At 40.9% G+C, this 20,523-nt stretch overlaps 1 protein-coding gene and 1 long non-coding RNA gene across 4 annotated transcripts in view; one reads left to right on the forward strand and one right to left on the reverse strand.

Moving 5' to 3' along the window:
- Positions 1-20,523, forward strand: part of ARHGEF37 (Rho guanine nucleotide exchange factor 37) — a 48,224-nt gene that overhangs the window by 12,164 nt on the left and 15,537 nt on the right. For all 3 annotated transcript variants that reach the window (XM_089496667.1, XM_089496669.1, XM_089496668.1), the window contains exons 2-8: positions 4,843-5,054; positions 6,235-6,358; positions 10,216-10,363; positions 12,127-12,326; positions 14,507-14,637; positions 16,717-16,821; positions 20,383-20,493. In XM_089496667.1, the coding sequence (XP_089352793.1) occupies positions 4,851-5,054; positions 6,235-6,358; positions 10,216-10,363; positions 12,127-12,326; positions 14,507-14,637; positions 16,717-16,821; positions 20,383-20,493 (1,023 nt within the window). In that variant the 5' untranslated portion in view covers positions 4,843-4,850. The remainder of the gene's footprint in view (positions 1-4,842; positions 5,055-6,234; positions 6,359-10,215; positions 10,364-12,126; positions 12,327-14,506; positions 14,638-16,716; positions 16,822-20,382; positions 20,494-20,523) is intronic.
- LOC149284496 (uncharacterized) overlaps positions 1-20,523 on the reverse strand; it is a 105,094-nt gene that overhangs the window by 1,367 nt on the left and 83,204 nt on the right. The gene's annotated exons all lie outside the window — the stretch shown is intronic.

The raw sequence follows: 20,523 nt of genomic DNA on the forward strand, positions 1-20,523 counted from the left end.
AAAATGTTGTCCTACGTTTGTCCTACATTTGTCCCGGTTTGGAGGTCCTGGCTTATGGCAACCCTAACTACACCACAAAGTGGCAGTGAGGTGACTGCCCCACTGTACCTAATGGAATGGCAGGCCCTGTTAGCTACAGGTTGAGCACCTCTGCAGGTATAGCTGGTATAGTGAGATTCCATTGTTGCTAAATGCCATCAAGTAAACTTTGACTTATGATGACCAGATCTCCAATTCACCCTATTATCAACAGCCCTGCTCAGATTCTGCAGATTCGGGACCAGAGCTTCCTTCTTTTCTTTTCTTTTCTTTTCTTTTCTTTTCTTTTCTCCCTACCTCCTCCAAACCAAAGCACATTGTCATAGCTGCTAAACTGTATTAAAAAGAGAAATAAAAACCCAAAGGCATGCTGGTTAGGGCAGGAAGGTGGGGCGAAGGAGCAGTCCTGGAAAGAGAGTGTGGGACAGTCCATGGCAGCAACAGCCCCAGTCCCACAATTGAAGACATGTGCAATAAGTACTGCTCCCAAGCCATTATGTATCCAGTTCCTTTCAATAATGTGATCACAGTGAGAAATGAGCTCATGCAATCATTTCTGTTGCCAGGCTGAAAAGGTAGGGTTTTGGGGGGTGGCATTGTCAGATATAACTACATAAAAGTAGCTGTATCATTGCAGTTATGACTGATGATGTAGGATCTCTACCCTTGTCTGCATGCCTGTGGCAGCCATAACTTACTGAGACATCATGATAGATGCCTCAACATGTGACAGTGTATTTGGTTATCATCCAAATTGCAGTGCCCAAGTTCCAGTTGAAATTCTAAAGCTGGTGCTTGCTACAAGCAAAAAAGAGAGATAGGAAACCATATGTCTTAGAATTCCACAGAATGTTTCAGGTTCTCATCCAAGTTGCAGTGTCCAGTTTCAAGTCAACAAGTCAAAATTCCAAATAGGAGAGTTTTACCAAGGAAAAAATTGTTCCAACCCATAATTTATTGGGAAATCATGCTTCAAAAGATGATAGAGCATTTTTGATAGCTGTCCAAGTTGAAGTTCAATTTCAAGTTGGAATTCTGAATGTTGGTGGGTGAAGGAACTTCATAAAAACAAAACAAATGGTAGTTAAGTGTATAGACACTAAACAATTGGAGTGGTAGACACTGGAGAGGACCATGTGTTATAGCTTTATTCAGCTTCACTAGATTTACTTGGTCCAGTCATGCGCTCATCCAAACCTACCTCATACAATTGTTGCAAGGAAAAATGAGTTGGAGATTACTCCTGTATGCCAGTTTGATTTTATTGGAAGAGGAGAAGGCTTTTAAAAAAAGCTAAGAATATATATAGACCTATATCCTTAAAGATATAGTAAAAATATATTGTTAATAGAATCTAGAAGGAAAATAGAAGTGTTCTCAAATGACTATGCTTGAAAATATTTTAATTTCTAAGAATACAGAGCTGCATGTGAGAGCTTTTAATGGGCCAGCTGATGTTGTATAAATTATGAGAAACTTTATACTAACACACACACACACACACACACACACACACACACACACACATATATATATATATATATTATACTCTGTGATGGGGTGGTAGACTGATATTCTTGAGTGTCCCTCTGCCAGCTAGCTTAAGCCATGATGGAAGGGTAGAGGAAGGATGGAGGAATCAGACTATTCCTATTCAAGGAACAAAAGAAAAAGGAGGACAACAAGCACAGTTTATTAAGCTATAAGTGTTAGTCAATTTGTACATTTGTGGTCAGCAGCAATTCTGGCCTGGCAGGAAATCTAATCTGATGAAAGGTGACTAGACAGTATTTGTTAGCCGCCCCGATTGTTCTCAGAGGAGCGGGATACAAATAAATTTTATTATTATTATTATTATTATTATTCAAACCAACTTTTATCAGATAAGACTTTCTGTCAGCCAAAAGTATTGGTAACCACAAATGTTCAAATTAACAAACTGTTACAGAATTTACTAAGCTGTATTTGTTACCCACTTGGTACCTTGAGTAAGTGTATGCTGATTCTCACAAAAATCCTGACAATTTAATAATTGGGTGTACTTCCAGGAATTGTATCCTAAAAATAAAACCTCATAGAATGCAGAGTGAATGGTGGGTATTTCCCATGGAAAAATAATAATCCATCAGTCAAAATGTTTTGAAAGTTATCTCTGCATCCCAGGGAAGCAACAAAATTTAGTCTTTATTGAATGTGTGTATGTATTTGTGTGTGTGTGTACCTGGTGCAGAGCTGTCAATCTGAGTGCATCTGCACTGTAGAAATAATGCAGTTTGACACCAGTTTAACTGCCTTGACTCCATCATATAAAAATCATGTGATTTGTAGTTTTGTGAAGCGCCAGCACTCTTTGGCAGAGAAGGCTAAAGACCTTGTAAAAATGCCAATCCCAAGATTCCATACGATGCCACTTAAAGTGGTGCATTATTTCTACAGTGTAGATGCATCCTTAGAACATATCTCAAGTTGGTTCAGAGCTGTCTTCAGGAAATATTTTGTGACCATCAGTAAACATAACCTGGTAGTTTGCATATTCATGGCAATGTTATGTATGTTTTGGCATATATGAGTGTATAATGCTAAGAAGTTATGCTGATCATCTTATAATACACATCCTAGACCAAGAATTCCAAAGCACAGATCTTGGGTAGGTGGAGTACAACTCCCAGAATTCCTGACTCTTGCCCATGTTGGTTCAGATTCCTGGGAGCGGAAATCTAACAACATCTATGTTTATTAATCACTGCTCTTGGGAAATGTGCAGATACTATCTAGAAGCAGCAGCAACAGTAGCAGCAACAACACTTCATGGAAAATGCTCAAAGGGCTTTGTAGAATCAAACAATATGTTACACATACCACCGCATGTAATTTTTCCTTAATTCAATAGCTCTCTCTCCTGTATTACTCTGCAATGGGATTCCATTCATTGAAGGGGCTCCCAGATTGTATAGCTGGCCCAGCTGGTCCATTCCTAATATAGGCCGGTTTCTCCACTCTCCAGATCTACATCCCATGAAGTTCTGTCAAAGAGAAGGTAGTTTTTAATGGGTTTTTTGGGCTAGGTGGCCATGTTCTAGAAGAGTTTATTCCTACTCTTCTAGAACATGGCCACTTAGCCTGAAACCTCCCCAAAAAACTATGCATGTCGGCAATGAAAACCACCAACTTCACAAAGAGAAGGTAGTTGTGTGATCTCAGGGGAGAGACAATGACTACAGCATTGTATCTTCTGAAACCCATTTTGCATGAACAATAAGCGAGCATTTGAAATAAAGAAATAAAGTGAACTGTAGGAAAGTTGGAATAATGGATAGAGTATTAGAGGAAGATGGTTAACCTTTTCATATCAGACTTTTCTTTCTCCTTAAAATTTATGTCCTTTTCCCACTGCAAGGCTAGAGTTATTTTGGGCAAAAAGATGTCCACAGGAAAAGGCTTAGTCAACATCCCTCCATACACCATGCTGACTCAAGATTTCAGCATCCTACAGCTGCTTTTCATTCAAAACAAAATTGGTAGAAAATTACAATTGTGTGTCACACATAGTTTGGCCCTCATTAGTCCACATCATAACTCTGTTAAGTAGCTATCATCACTTTTGTTAATGGTAACTACTTTTAGGGGTATCTTGATATGAATAGTAGAAAATGGGGATGTATAAAATTAAAATATAAGAAAACCACCAAATATGTGAAAATGAGAATAATTTCTTTAAAATTATTAACATGCAATATTTCTGATGACTTGTGACAACCCTATGAATGAAAGACTTCCAAGATCCTCAGCCATCAACTGTCCCTTTCAAATCTTGTAAATTCAGAACCATGGCTTCTTTGATTGAATCAATCCACCAGTAATCTGATCTCCCTCTTTTTCAACTGCCTTCCATTTACAAAGCATTACTACCTTTTCTACTGAGCCGCCTCATCTCATAATATTCCCACAATATGACAGTCTTAGTTTAATAATCTTTGCTGCTAATGAGAATTCAGGCTTGATTTACTCTATACCCATTCATTTGTCTTTTGGCCAGTCCACAGTAGCTGTAGAAGTCTTTTGCAGCACTTTATTTTATATGAGTTGATTTTCTTGTCAGCTTTTTTCACTATCCAGCTTGCACAACCATACTTAGAAACTGGAAATAGAATGGTCGGATGATTCTGACATTGCTATTTAATGCTACCATGGGGTGGGATGGGGATGGAGAGTTGATGAATGTGTCTGTTCCTGTGAGTTTCTACATGTTATAACCATATTACAAGCAGGGGCTAAGGCAACAGGCCTTTGGGATGTTCTTCTGGCTAACATTATATACGTTAAAGACACTTTTTGGGTCTCAGTAAAGTTGAAAAGCAGTAGGAAAAGTTAAAGGCAGTAGGAAAAGAGGAAGATTGCAATACAATTGAAGTGATTTAATTAAGGTTCTAAGTCTGCAAGAACCTGAGTTCTTGGATGTCTCTCATTCTTAGGGTCACCATAAGTCAGAGTTGATCTGATGTCAAATAACAACAACAAATTGGGTTTCGGAGCCCAGCCAATAATATCCAAGAAAGTAATTTCCTGGATATGTACTCAGGCCTGTTGTCTTTATAGTACATGAGGTTTCTGCCAATGATTTGAACTACATTCCTCATTTGAGTTGGAAGAACATATGTAAGAGCATTAAATTCACATTTGTGAAAGATAAGGAACATAACAAAAGATTTCCATAGAACTTTAGAGATAGAATGAACCTGTTTTAGGCATTAATAAAAACATATAGACGAATGATATAAGATCACCTTTACTTTTTCTTTACAGCTCCTGTCATGGCAAATGACAGCCCAGAAGAGCTCCCAGCCAAAGAGACTCCAGAGGCTGAAAAACATATATATGAGACAGTGACATGGCATGATAAAGCTGAGCAGAACCAGCAGCTGGCTGTGGAAGAGCTCATCAACACAGAGATTAGCTATGTACACAACCTTCAACTGTGCATTTCAGATATCCGTATCCACCTCCAGAATAAGCAGGTGAGAGAGAGAAAAAGGGGGAGCACTAAACCTCAAATCATTTATTTGGGAGTAAATGTTCAAGAGCCACCAAAACATTTAAAATCCCCAGTAGTCTATCCCAAATTATATAAACAGAAATGCTTTTGGGAGATGCACAAAGCAGTGGCACCACTAGGGCAGTGTGGGAGGAGTGAACGGCACTAGATTACATGATTAGAAGTGATGATACCAAAATGACTTCCACATGTGGGAAAATGCTGGCTGCATTGCTGGCCAGCAAGCAAGAAGGCTTGTTGGATGGCAAAGCTCTTCCTTGTGTTTCTCTTCCTTGTGTTTCTCTTCCTTGTGTTTCTCCATCTTCCTTGTGTTTCTCCATCCTGTAGCTTAGCCTGGATCACTCCTCCCTCCCACTTCCTCCCCCCTCTAGCATGTGGACAGCTTATGCTAGAGCAGTCTCTCCAAGCAGCTGTTGCTTCTGGCAACATCTGCATGAGATAAATTTAGACAGGTCCATGAGATTATCACATCAGGTGACAACCACCCTAGTGATGCCACTGGAACAAAGTTAAGTATTCACTGGTTATAGTGAAATTCAGAGTATGGGGTAGACTAAAGAACTTATGTGATGGTAGTTAATTTTTACAGAGAGAAGACTGAACAGATGTTTTTGACTGAATGCCAGCAAATTGGGAAGATACAGTACATTCTAGGGTGGGATAATATAATTCACAAGCTGTTGTTAAAATCTTCCACAATGCTTCCAGCAAGAACAGGGAATGCACAGATATTCAGAAATTTTCTTGGCGGTGACTTCTGGAACTTATTGCCAGAACGTTTCTCCTAGAGCTTGGAAAAGTTACTATTTTGAACTATAACTCCTAGAATCTCCAGACAACATGGTCAGTAGATTCTGAAAGTAGTTCAGAAAAGTAACCCTTACAAGATTTAGATTATTTTGGCAGGCAGGCAGTGACTACCAAGCACTAGTTGCTCTTCTGTCTTTGCTTTGATTCTGTAACAATGTGGTCTAAATTTCTGTATTAACAAAATCAACAGCTGTTTGAGGTAGTCTTGGAAGCAGAGTTGGAAGAGAGCAATCACCATGCAAACAATAGTCACTTTCTTGCTTTTGAAAAATGGGGACACATGTTTAGCACAGAAAAGGAAGTTGGGCACACAATCCTATTGTGTTTTTCAGCTGCCTGAACTCAACCTGGAAGGACTGTTCTCAAATATCGATGATGTACTACAAGTTTCTAAACATTTCCTAGAAGGACTTGAAACTACAGTGAAACAGGACCATGAGCAGCTTTTTCGTATCAGTGAGTGGAAAAATCCTACATCAATTAGGCAGAGCATCAAGCCCCAGAGGGGCATCTGCTGTTTTTGGTGGAGAGGGAAAGGAAGCAATTCATGTGATGAAAAAGTAGCTGGTCATGGTTCAGAAGAAGGAAGAAATATGGGTGTACTTACAGATGGTACCTTCCCTTCCCTTTCCCTTGGAGCCCAGACCAGCCCCATCTCCATTGTCTGAATGGATCACTGAACAGCAGCAGCAGCATTATGGAGGAGGTTTTGGATGGGACCGAAATGGCTAGAGAATAGCTTTCCTCTGAGAGGGTGTAACTTCCCGAAAGTCACCCAGTTAGTGCGTTTTCATGATTGAGCAAGATTCAAACCCTGACCTCCAGAGTCACAATCTGGTGCTCAAACCACTACATGACACTGCCTCCCAAGCCACACTTACACATGCATATATCACTAACAGAATTTTATTCAATCAATTCTATATTTGACTTTTGGGAATAAATACTATTAGGCCAGCAATAATATTGCAAGCAATGTTATTCATGTAATGTACAGAAGCACCATCTCTCCTGATCAAACACACCTAGTTTAGTAAGGGGAACTGCACAAGAGGTAAACATTTTCAAAATCAAAAGATTTTGATGCCAGTTGGTTTCAGTGTTAATTCGCTATGCCTCTGATTCTAAAACTGTTGTTGCTCTCTGTAGCAGAAGAACATAATTACTTTGAAGGTATTTACAAATGACTAAGAAGAAAACAAGCTTTGATCATTTGTGCCAGAATAATAAAATTCATACTCAAAATTATGGACAAAGGGAAGGTCATAGCAGGATTTCACCTCTAGTGCTGCATCTGGCTGTTAAGAAGGCTATTCTGTATGCTAACTAAAGGGAGGGAAACTATGAATTACTGGATCAGAAAGCAGAGCGGCAGGAGCTTGGAGGGCATGTGAAGCATGAGGACTGTAACCAGTCAGTTAGCAGAACATAAAAAGCAGTCACTTAGGCAACTGCTATCTGAGCCATTAATTGGTTTCTGACTTAGAATCCCTCCTGCTTCTGCTCCTTTACTTCTTAGTAGTCCCCAACCTGGGTCTCCAAGTGCTGTTGATGACCAGATGCCATAACCACAAAAGAGGACAAGACACCACAGAATGTAGGACATAAAGAAAAAATGGAGGAAATGACAAAAAAAGCTAAAAACACTAATATAAATATAAATTCATTTTATATGATTTATTTAAAGCTATAGTATATATAGGCGCGTTACAGACCGCCAAAAAGCGGTGGCCTGTACCCGCTCCTTTGCCCGCCAGATCAGGGCCTCAGTGGCTAGAGTGGCAGCCGCTGAGGCTCCGATCCGCTGCTTTCCAGGCCGCGGGGAAGTGGCAAAAGGCTGCTTCCCCGCGGCCTGGAAAGGGGTGTCCTTGGGGCTTCAAGCCCCAAGGACACCCCGCTGCGGCAGGGAGGAGGAGAAAGGGGCCGCTTGGCCCCTTTCTCCTCTGTGTCGCTGGGTGCAGCCATCTAAAGGCTGCGCCCAGCGACACAAAGCTGGAAGGAGCTCCGAAATGGAGCTCCTTCTGGGGCCGCGGAAAGGGTGCACTAGGCGCCCTCGCATGGCCCCACTACGTCACAACTGCGCCGCCCCGTTTAGAGGCGGCACGGTCATGACGTAGTAATGGCAGCGGCCGTGTGGAACGGCCGCCACCATTTTGTGCGCGCTCCGTGCGTCCTAGGGTTGGGGGCATCTGGAAAGGACGCTCCTTTGTAACCCTAGCACGTGCAGAGCGCGCACTTTTAGGCCCGTCTGTAACGGGCCATAGTGTATTTATTATGTACTCAGCCATATTTTTCTGATGAATTTATCTTTGTTAAAATGCCTTGTTGGCTTGCAAGATACTTATAGAACTCTTAGCAAAACAGATGCTTAAAATTGTACACTAGTCCCTCCACATTTGAAGATTTGACATTTGAGGATTTGATTATTCATGGCGTTTTATTAGTTTGTTCTGTCTAGGAGTCTCTAGGTTCTCCAGAGCAACTCTATGGTCAGTTTTAACTAAACATTGCACTGAAGGACCTAGAGATTTCTAGAGAGAACATTCCACTAGGCATTTGCAGCTCCTCCAGCGCTATTCTATGGTCAATGTCTGGCAGGTGTTGACCACAGAGTTGCACTGGAGGACCTCTTGGTTGAGAGGAAGTGATTTACATGTTGATCTGTGTGTTGGTCTGTTAGTAAATAGCAAGGCCTCAGGATGAAAGGATATGCAAGGAAGATTTGTGTTTGGCCCCAAAGAGGCAGCCTGGCGGTGGCCTGTTTTCCTCCAAGTTAATGCCACAGCAGCCAAATGGCACTGCATCCCTCCAGACCCAAAAGAACCTGGAAACAACAGGTTCTTTTTGGCATGTGAGGATGATGTCATCAGTGCATCCAAGATGCAAGTGCGGTGCCTGAAGGTGTGGACGCAGCATTGCGCTTGCATCATGCACACGTGCCACATATGGGTGGTGCCACATAAAGATGGCGCTGTCCATAAGTGTTAGGGTTCCCGAGCATGCAGATGCTGCACGCTCTGGAACCCTAAAATTGGCCCCAGGTCGTCGCCAATTGGTAGTCTGTACTGGGCCATTGTCTGCTGGGAAAACTCCTGACCCTCAGTGATGTTCATTTGCATGCGCTGAGTTTTGGCATTTTTCAGGACTGGTAGCCAAACTTGGTTTACTTTCAGGGTTTCTTCTTTTCTATTGAAGTTGTCCAGGTGTTTGTGGATTTCAATGGCTCTCCTGTGCATCCTGACCTGGTAGTTGTTGGCATGGTCCAGAATTTCAGTGTTTTCAAATAGCTTTTTATGCCCATGTGCATTTATAACATGTTCTGCTAATAATAATAATAATAATAATAATAATAATAATAATAATAATAGGATTTATTTATATGCCACCCAATCACTGGGAATCCGGGCGGCTTTCAACAGAAGTGATAATAGACTGCTGCAGTGTCCCCCATCTTCCTTGATTCATGTTTGAACACTGCATTTGGTGGTCCCTATGTAGACTTGTCTTCAGCTGCATGGTATGTGGTAAATTCCTGCAGCCATGAGAGGGTCCTTTGCTGAGTGCAGCATTTGCTGGATTTTCTTGGTTGATTTGTAGATCATTTGGAGGTTGTGTTTCCTCCTTAGTTTCCTTATTCTGTCTGTGACAGGTGGGAGAACCATTTTGAATCCCTGGTGGTTGTAGATCCTGCTTCCACATTGCCACATTTTAGGGCCTTCTGTCTGTTTTGGCACGCCCCCCCCCCCCCCCACACACACACACCATCTGCTACTTACTTCAACCACTGTACCAGCAGCACATCAAAGACAAAACTCTCACCTTGAGTTTATGTAAACTGAGTAGCATTACTGGGAAGTTTGCAGAGGTGCTAATCACCTCAGAAACAAACTACATTCTTCCTGGTTTAAGGCAAGTTGCAAAATTATTTCCTCCCTTGACTGCCAGAATGGAGATATATGGCCTATGGCCATATATTGCCCACTTTTGTTTAGACCCAATGAGGAAATTCTGCCCATTGTGACTTCAGCTGTCACTTGTAGAATTGCAAATCAGCAGCTTTAAGAAAATAGCAAGGATCAACAAACAGTGGCTGATAGTTAGCCAGTGCTGCCAAATACTAGTCACTAGCTATTTTTAGTTAGTTAAGTAATTAATTAGTCAATTCTTACTGCAGGTTTCTGCATTTTTCATATATTTCACATAAACATGAATACTTGTAGAGATGTGAGGAATAATAATAGCTTCAGTGGCTACCTATCATGCAAATCTGACTGAATCTCTGATGTTACTGTCTTGTAACTTGGCTACTTCAGGCACCTTATTCCAAGAGTCCAAGGAGGAGATGGAGAATGTGTATAAGGTTTATTGTGCCAACTATGACCAAGCTCTACTACTGCTGGAGATTTACAGGAAAGACCCAAGGCTGCAAAAAGAGATTGTGGATACCCTGACTTCCACAGTGTAAGTAGTTCCTTTGATGGTATCAGCGATGGTGTGACTCACACATCCAATGTATTAAAAACCTCCTGAAGCTGCAACCTGTGCTGGACACTGTTTTGACATTGACACAATTGACTCAATTGAGCATTATTTGCAAATTAAATGAGAGACTGAAACTGCTGTCCCTTACACCTATTGTAATGGTTTAAGAGAAATGGAAGACAAAGTAAATAATTTGTCAGCTAATGGAATTTTTGTATCGGGCACTAGAATACACAATTCATTTGGTCTCTGTGACCAAGAGCATACTTTACCCTAAAGATTTAATAACTACAGTCATGTTGTTGAGTGAGTTTTCTGTAATGTTTGTCTATCTGTCTGCAGTCCTAAATCCTTATATTTTCTCCTCTGTTACTTGGCCAAAGATTTTAGCAGACCACCACTGGTGATTAATCTAAATGTGAGAAGAAGTGAGCCAACCTGGATATAAAAATGTCTACTTTGCAGCCTGTTCTTCATGTCTATTTCTGGAGGTGTCTTTTTTTAAAAAGACTGTCAGTCTTGCCTTTTTACTTATGCTCCTGCAGGCACCTACTCCCAGGCTCTGTTACTTCTTCTCTCCCTGTTTGAGAGAAGAATCAGTCCCAGAATGAGTTTGTTAGCTAAACAAACATGACATTGTGTGTAATGAGGCAAGGACATCAGTCAGTGGCTGGAAGCATGTGTGCCCTTTGGTTCACTCCATCACTTCAGCTGGCTGAGACACTTCTCTGATTGACTGAGCATGGAAGTGACCATTTTCTTTTCCAAATAAGCAAAGACACACTCTCCAAATCAGACTGAGTAAATCTGCCAGTGTCCACACACATCACTGGAATATGGCATAAACCGGTTAGTATCAACTGATGTCTAGCTTTGAATTTCCAGGAGTTTTGGTATTTAAAAATTTGAGTGTAAGTTGACTGTGCAAAGACTGGAATGTTTCACCTTCCTGCTGTAACTGATTACTGGTAGTTCCCAGTATCCACAATGCATTCTGTGCCTGCATACTCATCTTTGACTACTTCTAGAGTTGAATGGTCTTTTGGCTGCACACCCCCACCCACCCCTACCAGTATGCACATTCTAGACAACTGCAGCTCAAATCCCCCTAGTTCTTATCCACCATAGTGGTACTGTGTATTAAAGATGAGTAAGACCACAGAGGGGAGGAGGGGGAGTTATGTGAGTTGATAGATAACCACTTGGAGAACCACAGTTACAGCTACAGCAACCTTTTTTTTAATGGTATTTATACTCCACTCTTCAGCCCTAAAGGCTCTCAGAGCGCCTTGCAATTATTATTTTTAATTAGACGGTTCCCTGCCCTCAAACTTACGATCTAAAATACATGACACAAAAGGAAAAGGGAATGGTGGTGGGAAAGGGGATAAGGTCCAGTGATTATTCTTTCCCTCTGAGGCCTGGACCAAGGCAGATGGACTGGAGGGAGGAGAGGGCTCTTCTTCAGGCTAGCCCTGGTGGAGCTGGGCCTGCCTGTTCACTCCCTCACAGGCCAAAGGATGACAGCTATCATGAAGGGAGGACTCTCTATCTTCAGGCTAGGCTGGTGACCTTGTTTGTCTTGTTCATGGTCTCTGTGATTCATAGGATCTGTGATTCACAAAGAGGTACAACCTTTACTGCTCTAACAACAGAAACTCAGGGAGTCAGACCCTCAGCTGGAGGCAGGCCAGAATGTTCTGAAGCCCCCTTAAAATTTTAATATGTGTTTTTTTGGACAGGCCTCACACTAGTGCTTCAGATCTGAGCTTCTTCCTGGTGATGCCAGTGCAACGGATCACAAAATACCCACTTCTGCTGCAGAAGATTTTGGAAAACACTCCAGACAATGATAGTGCCTATGGAGCCCTTCAGGCTGCAGCCTCTACTATGTCAGATGTCAATGCCAATATCAATGAATACAAAAGGCAAAAGGAAGTAGGTGAGGAATGAGTGTTTTCTTGTTCCTTCTCTTGCATAGCTGAACCTGCAGGAGGTCTGTATCGTATGGCTGGTTTCAGTGCCATGGAGCTATTTTTTTCCACTGAAATCTTTGGCCCTCCAAATATTATGGCTACAAGTCCCATAATTAATCCCTAAAGATAGTCCATGCTGGTGGGGACTTGTGGGTGTTCAAGTTTGAAATATGTGGAAGATCAAATGTTTACCAAGGCCTAAATACCCTAAAGGTACCAGATTCTGTTAAATCTTGGAAGCTAAGCAGGGTCAGCCCTGGTCAGTAAATGGATGGGAGACTACCAAAGAATACTGGGTGCTGTAGGCTATATTTCAGAGGAAGGAACTGATAAAACCACCTCTGAGTATTCCTTGCTTAAGAAAACCCAATGAAATTCATGGGGTCACCATGCGCATAAATTGACAGGTACAATGAAGACACACACACACACAATGCTTCACCATTCCTGCTTTGTGATATATGCTTGCTATCACTTGGCAGGACAGTGTAGTCTAGATTATGTGGGTTAATCTGAGGATAACTCAGCCTCAATGGCATGAAGAAAGTACCAACAAAGGAACCATAGAGATGAAAAAATAAACCTAACATCATTTTTTTCAGTAATTTTCTGAGCCAGTGCTTGTGACTTACAAATTTAACATGCTAAAATTCAAAAAAAGTTCTGGATCTTAACCATGGTCTACAGCATTATTTTCAGATAGGTGATTTCTCACAGATATGGAGGAAAGCCTTTGTTGCAAGGAGAAGATGCCTTTCAATGCATGGTTTTGTTTTTTGAGTTCTATTGCTGGCAAATCAATAGCTTGAACATGAGATTAAGTATAATTTGTCAGATGAAGAAATGAAGTGAATTTTACAGCAGAAGAGATTGGAAAAGACTTGCTATCATAAGCAAGGTTGCCTTTTATCTAGACTCTTATTAGTATTGACATCTTCAGATAGACAGTTACTTATTATGTATTGTATTTATATTCTACGTTTCCTTGAATCCAAGGCAATTTGTGTGACTCTTCTCCTCTGTACTGTATCTGCATAATGATCCTGTGAGGCAGGAGAAGCTTAATTGGGACCCTAACCTGGGCTGCATCTGCATCTTCACTGGAAAAACAATGTAATTTGGTACCATTTTAACTGCCATAGTTCAGTAGAATTCTGGGATTTGTAGTTCTGTGAGCTATTTACCCTTTTTGTCAGAGAGTTCTGATACCACAACAAACTACAAATTCCAGGATCCCATAGCATTGAGCCATGGGAGTTAAAGTTGTGTAAAACTGCATTATTTTTGCAGTACAGATGCAGTCCTTGATGTTGTTAGCTGCCTTTGAATCAACCTCAACTAATGGCATACCTCTGAATGAATAGTCTCCAAGCTCCCCATCCTCTACCTCTCTGTTCAGGTCCTGTAGGCTCAGGCCCACGAGTCTATCCATCTGGCATGTGGTCTTCCTCTCTTTCTACTGCCCTCTATCTTCCCCTGCATAAATTTCTAATTTTCTAATGAGTAATTCCTTCTCATAAAGGGGCCAAAGTACAACAGCCTCAATTTAGTAATCTTGGCTTCCAGGGAGAGTTCAGGCTTGATTAATTCTAGAACCTAATCATTTCCCAAAAAGACAAATAATTGGGTCCTAGACTAAATCAAACCTGAACTCTCCCTGGAAGCCAGCCCTGGATCCCACAAATCCCAGTCCAACAGTCCAGCCACTACACCAGGCAGGCTCTCAGTGTGACGTAATATCTATGGATCTCTAGCCAAAGCTTCAGAAGGAGTGCAATAGCTTGCTGAGAGTATATTTGCTTCCTCCTGAGAGGTGGCTTAACTAGCATTGTCTCAAACCTGGGAATAGCTTTTTGTTATGTGTTTTATTTAATTCATTTGTTTCCTGCCTTTCTCTCAACATCCAAGGTGACTTTACAACCAAGTTAAAACAAGTGAGAACTGAAAATATGTTTAGAAACAGCTGGAGTACCAGAATGATTCAAAAGAGGGAATTTTTCTACCATAAGGCCCTTTTTCTCTTTTTATCTGGGACAAGGCTCAGGGTGGTGCAATATCTGTACTGCCAGATACCTAGGACTTTCTTTCCAGCCTTGTATAATGTGTCCCCTCTTTCTTTCCATCTAATCCATGTGACTGGGAATAGCAAATAAATACAATAAACCTGGGTACCTGACTCTGCGGGACCGGCTTGCTCGTCTCAACCCACACTCCATTGCCAAGAAGACCACACGACTGAGCCGCCTCTTCATGCATGAGGCTGGAATTGTGTCTAAGGTGAATACTGCCATTTGCATCCCCATCTAGTCTCCTGGCTTCAGTTTAGTCCCACTCTCATTAAGTATGTGGAATGCCTGGTCGTGTCCTTGAGTGGTGGGACATGTGTGTGTGTGTGTGTAGGGCAAACATACACAAATGGAGACTGTCTTCTCTTGGTAATGAGAGTTCTTCAGGTGCCCACATTCCACCCATAGTTTCCATTCCATCACACTGAACTCACTGGTGACTTCAGGCTCCTTCATAAATAGCAATAAGCCATTACATTTTAGTCTCTCTGAGCACATGAGATCATTTTTGGGATCATGACATCTGCACTGAAGAGATCGTATAACAACACCTGCTTGTGATCTGACTGGGGGTGTTCCTGTCTTGTGTAATGAGTATGATAACACAAGTCATTTATGTTGTCCTCAAAGTATGCAAAGCATTTGCTTGTCCTCATCACACTGCCTGTTGTAAAATATCAGGCTTAACACCATTGCTGTTCTATGGATGCTGGAGTGTCTTGATTATGCTTAAGACTAGCCTTTATCAGGAACTGACCATAAGTAGCCTGATGCTACTGAGCTGAAGTACCAATCTTTTACTTTCACCAGCAGTTGCAGGACAATGCAGCCTGGCCTATGTGACTTCTGAAGTGCAGGAATGGATTGAAATATCCTTGGTGGCAAAATAAAATAAATCCAGAAGCTGGGGGAAAATCCAGTGGGAATAGCATTCCTAGCAAACCTAATTAATTCCTTTCACTATCATACCTTAGCTGTTCAGCTTGAAAAGTTACTTTTAAGAGGATGTGATATAATCACATGCTGAAACCATCTATAAGTGAGGTTCCAGAGCATCATCCTATTACCATTGAATTATGGATGAATTCAGAATATAGCCATTCTTTTTAAAAGTAACTTCCCAAGCTTTGTCTAAGGAGCATGGCTGGGAAACTTTACCAGTTAGGCATCATAGCACTTCAGAAGTACAGAGGAAGACTATTTTGAACAATTAATGCCATCCATGACCATAGGATATGCTTGGGAGTTTTACTTTACAGTGCTAGTAGAGTATCCTTTTGGAGAATGCTGACTCAGGGTATGCATGTAACATGAATGAAATTTAATTTCCTGGAAGCTTCTTGGAAGGTGACAGGCACACGTTTTGTGTACATCATCATCATCCTGGTGGCGCAGTGGTTAAATGCGTGTACTGCAGCCATTCATCAAGACCACAAGGTTGTGAGTTCAAGACCAGCAAAAGGGCCCAAGCTCGACTCAGGCGTGCATCCTTCTGAGGTCGCTAAAATGAGTACCCAGACTGTTGGGGGCTAATTAGCTTACTTGCTAATTAGCTTACTTGCTGTTCACTGCTATGATCTCTGGAATAGCGGTATATAAATAAAATAAATCATCATCATGATCATCATCATCATCATCATCATCAGTGCCTGTAACCTACAATATACATTTAAGGATATGATTCATGTTCACCTGCTAGGGTTAAGAAAATCTGTCAAGGTCGATATTACTTAGATTCTCATTTTCCATGGGTAAATTCATTGCGTCTTGGTTCTGCATCGGGGTGATTTATTTTTTTATTCTGCAGAAAAATTTATACACATTTTTCAAACTATGCAAATGCTTTCTGTGCATCTGTGTGAGCAGTTTTTCAAATTTATGTATTTCTCTAAGTCTTTATTAGATAAAGCATGCTTGTGCTTATTTTGTAAGCATACGATTTTTACATGCATTGTTTCAAGTCCATGCATTTTTTTGTGCACATTGTTTTTTGTGTACTGCTTTGCAAGTGTGGAGAAAGTATGGGTTTTTGACATCTAATTACTTTCCAGTTGACATTGAGGTTCAGGAATGAAAGGATATGATAAATTTGTGCTAAAATGCAAACCAAATGAAATCTCGCCTTCCCTCGTATGGACATCACTATCCACTACTATCTGCTGCTACCATGCAAGCCCTTTCAGTGCTTCATCTTTTTCCTGTCATCCTAGAGTTCAAGGCTAATACTTTACTACCCAGGGGCAAAATGATAGTGAAAACTATAATGTAACTTTCTTTCTCTGGTCTTCAGACAGAGGACAAGGAGTTTGATGAGTTGGAAGAAAAGTTCCAGTGGTTGGCATCAGCTGTCACTGATCTGAAGGAGAATGTAGCATCTTTCCTTACCAATACAGAGGTAATCTTTCTTTCTCACATGTAGAAGCTAGATCATAAAAATGGCAAACCTAAGCAGGGATTTTGCACTGCTTTCTTCTCTGACAAAGTGTCTTAGATAATCATGACTGAAGTTGTGCCCACCATATCAAGGTTTTAAAAGTTGAGATAGATGCACTGGCTCATTAGATGAGATTTCCCCTAGATTTTACCAAGCCAAGTGAATGCACCAGTCCAAATAGATTTGTATAGCAGATCAGGGTGAACAAGTGTCTGGCACATTTCATTTGCAGTACTATGCAGTAGTTCCTTTTTGTCCTGGCTATAGTTTCATACATTTCAGACATACACTACAGATGAATTGGCCCATTTGTAGCTCTCCAGATATTGTTGGGTTGAAATTCATCTTACCCCTTACTTATAGAGTCTACTCTGGCTAGGCTGAAAGGACTTGCATCCAAGAACATCTGTTATCCCCAGTATGGCAATTAAGTTTACAACCTACCTCTCAAAACACCCCTTCCCTTAGTATCAATGGGTACTCAGGATTCTGAGAAATAGTGACACTTTTGATGAGAGGAGAAAATAACAGGAGTGCTCCACTACTCTTCTCTTTCTCCTAATCTCTAGCAAACAGAGACATCCTCCATCAATACAAGCTTTAGAAAGAAAATGTTACCAAACTATGCCACAGCATCCCCACTACACCTTCATGTTGGGCTTTGTACTGACAAGTACATCTAATTGCTGTGGTACTCTTTTTGAGCAAAGCCATTGGAAAGGAGTAAAAAGCTAAGGAGATTAGAGAAAACAGAGAGTATCCTCTAAGCTGTTTACAATGTTCTGCATGAACTGGAATCTCCTACCCTTGAGATTTGGCAAGATGAACATGCTCCAGCAGATCATTACCTCAGGGAAATCCTGTCAAGATGTGAATAAATTTCTGGGACGATATAACACATGAGAAGAAATGACCTGGCCTGCAAATGCATTGATAGGTAGACTAGCAACAGTATTTTCATTTCTGTTGGCCATTCCCTTTCATCCACCTGTATATGTCTTCCCTTTACCACAGTCAAAGAGCAAAAATACAATGTCCAAACAACAAATCCAGCAGGAGTGATCTCCATCCTCCTGAGAGAGTCTGCCATGATGAAGGAAGGAAAGAAGGAAGAGAGAGAGAAAGAGAGGTGTGGGGGGGGGGGAGATTCATTCATTCATTCCCTTGACTCTGGTTCTTACAAGCTCATTTTACTTGTCACCCTAAGATAAAGACTAAAGCTATACTGAATTGAGAAAGGTCATTTCTTAGCCAACCATAATGTTTTTGTATCCTATCTTTATTTGAACCTATTTGCTGTTCAGAACTTATTCTGTGCAATATTTGCACATAGATGTACAAAAGATAAACAGCATTTTCTGTTTGTATTTCTATGTAATGGTACTATTTTATGTGTGGAAAAAGCTGTTTCCTGCACAGAAAATGCAGTTTTCTATGTAAATCAATCATGTGTGAATTTTGCTCAGAATAAGTCCTCAACTAGAGCATTTTTTGTGCAGAAAATGCTGTTTTTTTTGTTTTGCTTTTGCACAAAACAACTATTGGTGATTTTTGCACAGAATAAGTCCTTCACTGTGAAGATTCTCATCAGGATTCAGGATTCATCTTAACAGTATTTCTTGACACCTGACAATTTTTTGGTTATTTTCAAATATTTCTTCTGTCCCTTATCCAGGCCACATAGCATTTTATAGTAGTTGATAGCTGAATATCTACAGGAGGGGCAAGCAACTGGGCTGGGACAGGAGCCATTTTTTTCCACCCTGCAGCTGCCCAGGGCTTTGAAGGGTTACAGGAACCAAAATATTGTGGCTTAAGCACATTTTGGCTAGTTTTGCCCTCCCCAAATGTCCAAAAAATCAGTCCAATAAGGGGCTTTTGGATTGTTGAGGGGCCACACTGAGGAGGGTCGCACTTTACCCACCGCTGATCTACAGGCTGGAAAATATTTCTATAGAGTAGTCAAAAACTTCCTTCATGACTTAATTTTATCTGAAATGGTAGTGTTAAAGATGTATTGAAGAAAAGGCAACAATTGAGTGTACTTTGTTAAAACTAGAAAGTTGCAGAGTGCTACTCAATGTAGCTATATTTTGAAATACTAGGCAATTTCCCCCCCAAAAATGGATTCCTTCCAAAAATAAATAAAGAAAAGGATGTCTCACAACCCCTTCCCCCAAAAAAGGTGCTATGTTTAAAGGCACCCAAAGGCTTAAGGGTTTTTTATGCTATCTTTTTAGTGAGAGAAGTGAGAGGAAGGAAATGATTCTATGCATGTCAGAGATAAGCTCCACTGAATTAAATCAAAAGTCAGCAACTTGCAACTTGTGGCCCTACAGATATTGTTGGATTGCACTTCCCATCAGTCTGAGTTGACATAGCCAGTGATAAGGGATGCTGAGAGCTGCAGTTCCACAGCATCTGGCAGATGCTGATAGAACTAATTCTATCAGTTATTGAAACTTACTCTTGAGAAAAGGAGCAGAAGAAAGTCTGGTAGAATCAAGCAAGCACAAACAGAAGAGGGAACTTCACAAAGCAATGTCTCCTGGAATTTTTGGGGGGCCAAAATAATTATTTGTCTTAGGTCTTCATATATACTCCCCCCTCCCCCCCACACACTGAATACTATTTTAGAATGAGGCTTCAGACCAATATCTAAAAATGCAGTTGCCACTTGCTGAGCACTGGTGGTACATTTTTTGTGCAATCTTAGTCTGATTCACTGATTCTGTAAGTAGGTTATGTTTTTTTGGGGGGAGGGCAGTCTAAAAACAGAAATAGAGAGGAAATTTGACTCTGTTTTTAGCCTGGCAGTTGGCAAAAGTGTTAATGAATGATAATAGCCCATTGCTTCCCAAATTCTCTAGATTTGGGCTTAGCAATAGAATCCAGGAGGTTTTCAAGTGTTAGACAATCAGGCTGGCAACAATGAGTGAAGATGACAATTTGTTAGAAGGACAGAAAAAGTAACTTCTGACCTGGAGACTGAGCCACCTACATGCACTGTATTATGAAGGAAATACAAATACATTCTCCCTGTAGGAATCACTGACATAACTCCCAGCTTCTCTTTCAATGTCAGTTATTAGTTGTTCTATCCAATAAGCTGCCCTATGTTTTAGAGAGGCAGAATGCCAAGTAGTAAATCAATTAAAATTTGATTTCCCACTCTCTTTTCCTTCCCTTCTTTTTCCTCCCACTGCTTTCCTCCTCCTTTGCCTGATTTAAATGGTATGCTTTAACTAGGGACCTGCTTTAATGGTTTTAACGAGCAACATGGATTATATCAATAATGAATAATGATGTTTCATTTGTGAGCCTGGTGCTTCATTTATTTAACACTGTTTCATATTTAGTGACATTAGTTGGTCCTTATCAAGTTGTTGCCCAACTGTGGATTTTTTATTTGGGGGGGGGGGTGTTCTTCTGAGTACCCACATGAATCTGATCCAACTCTTGCCAATGGGTATGTTCCAGAGTCATTTTTAATGTCTTCAGGTCCAGTTCTTTCTCCCTTAGGTGTTCCTCAGTTCTAAACCACATGAAAATGAACTGGAAATAGGAGCAGAGACTACCCAGATATATTGTCACCTTGCAGGAAAACTCCACAGCACTGTCTTCCCTGAGTTTGTAAGTACTCTTTTATTTCTAGTTTTCCCC

The sequence above is a fragment of the Sceloporus occidentalis genome, unplaced genomic scaffold (assembly GCF_023333645.1).
Source record: "Sceloporus occidentalis isolate IW3139 unplaced genomic scaffold, rSceOcc1.0.p SCAF_92, whole genome shotgun sequence".
NCBI classification, from domain to species: Eukaryota; Metazoa; Chordata; class Lepidosauria; order Squamata; family Phrynosomatidae; genus Sceloporus; species Sceloporus occidentalis.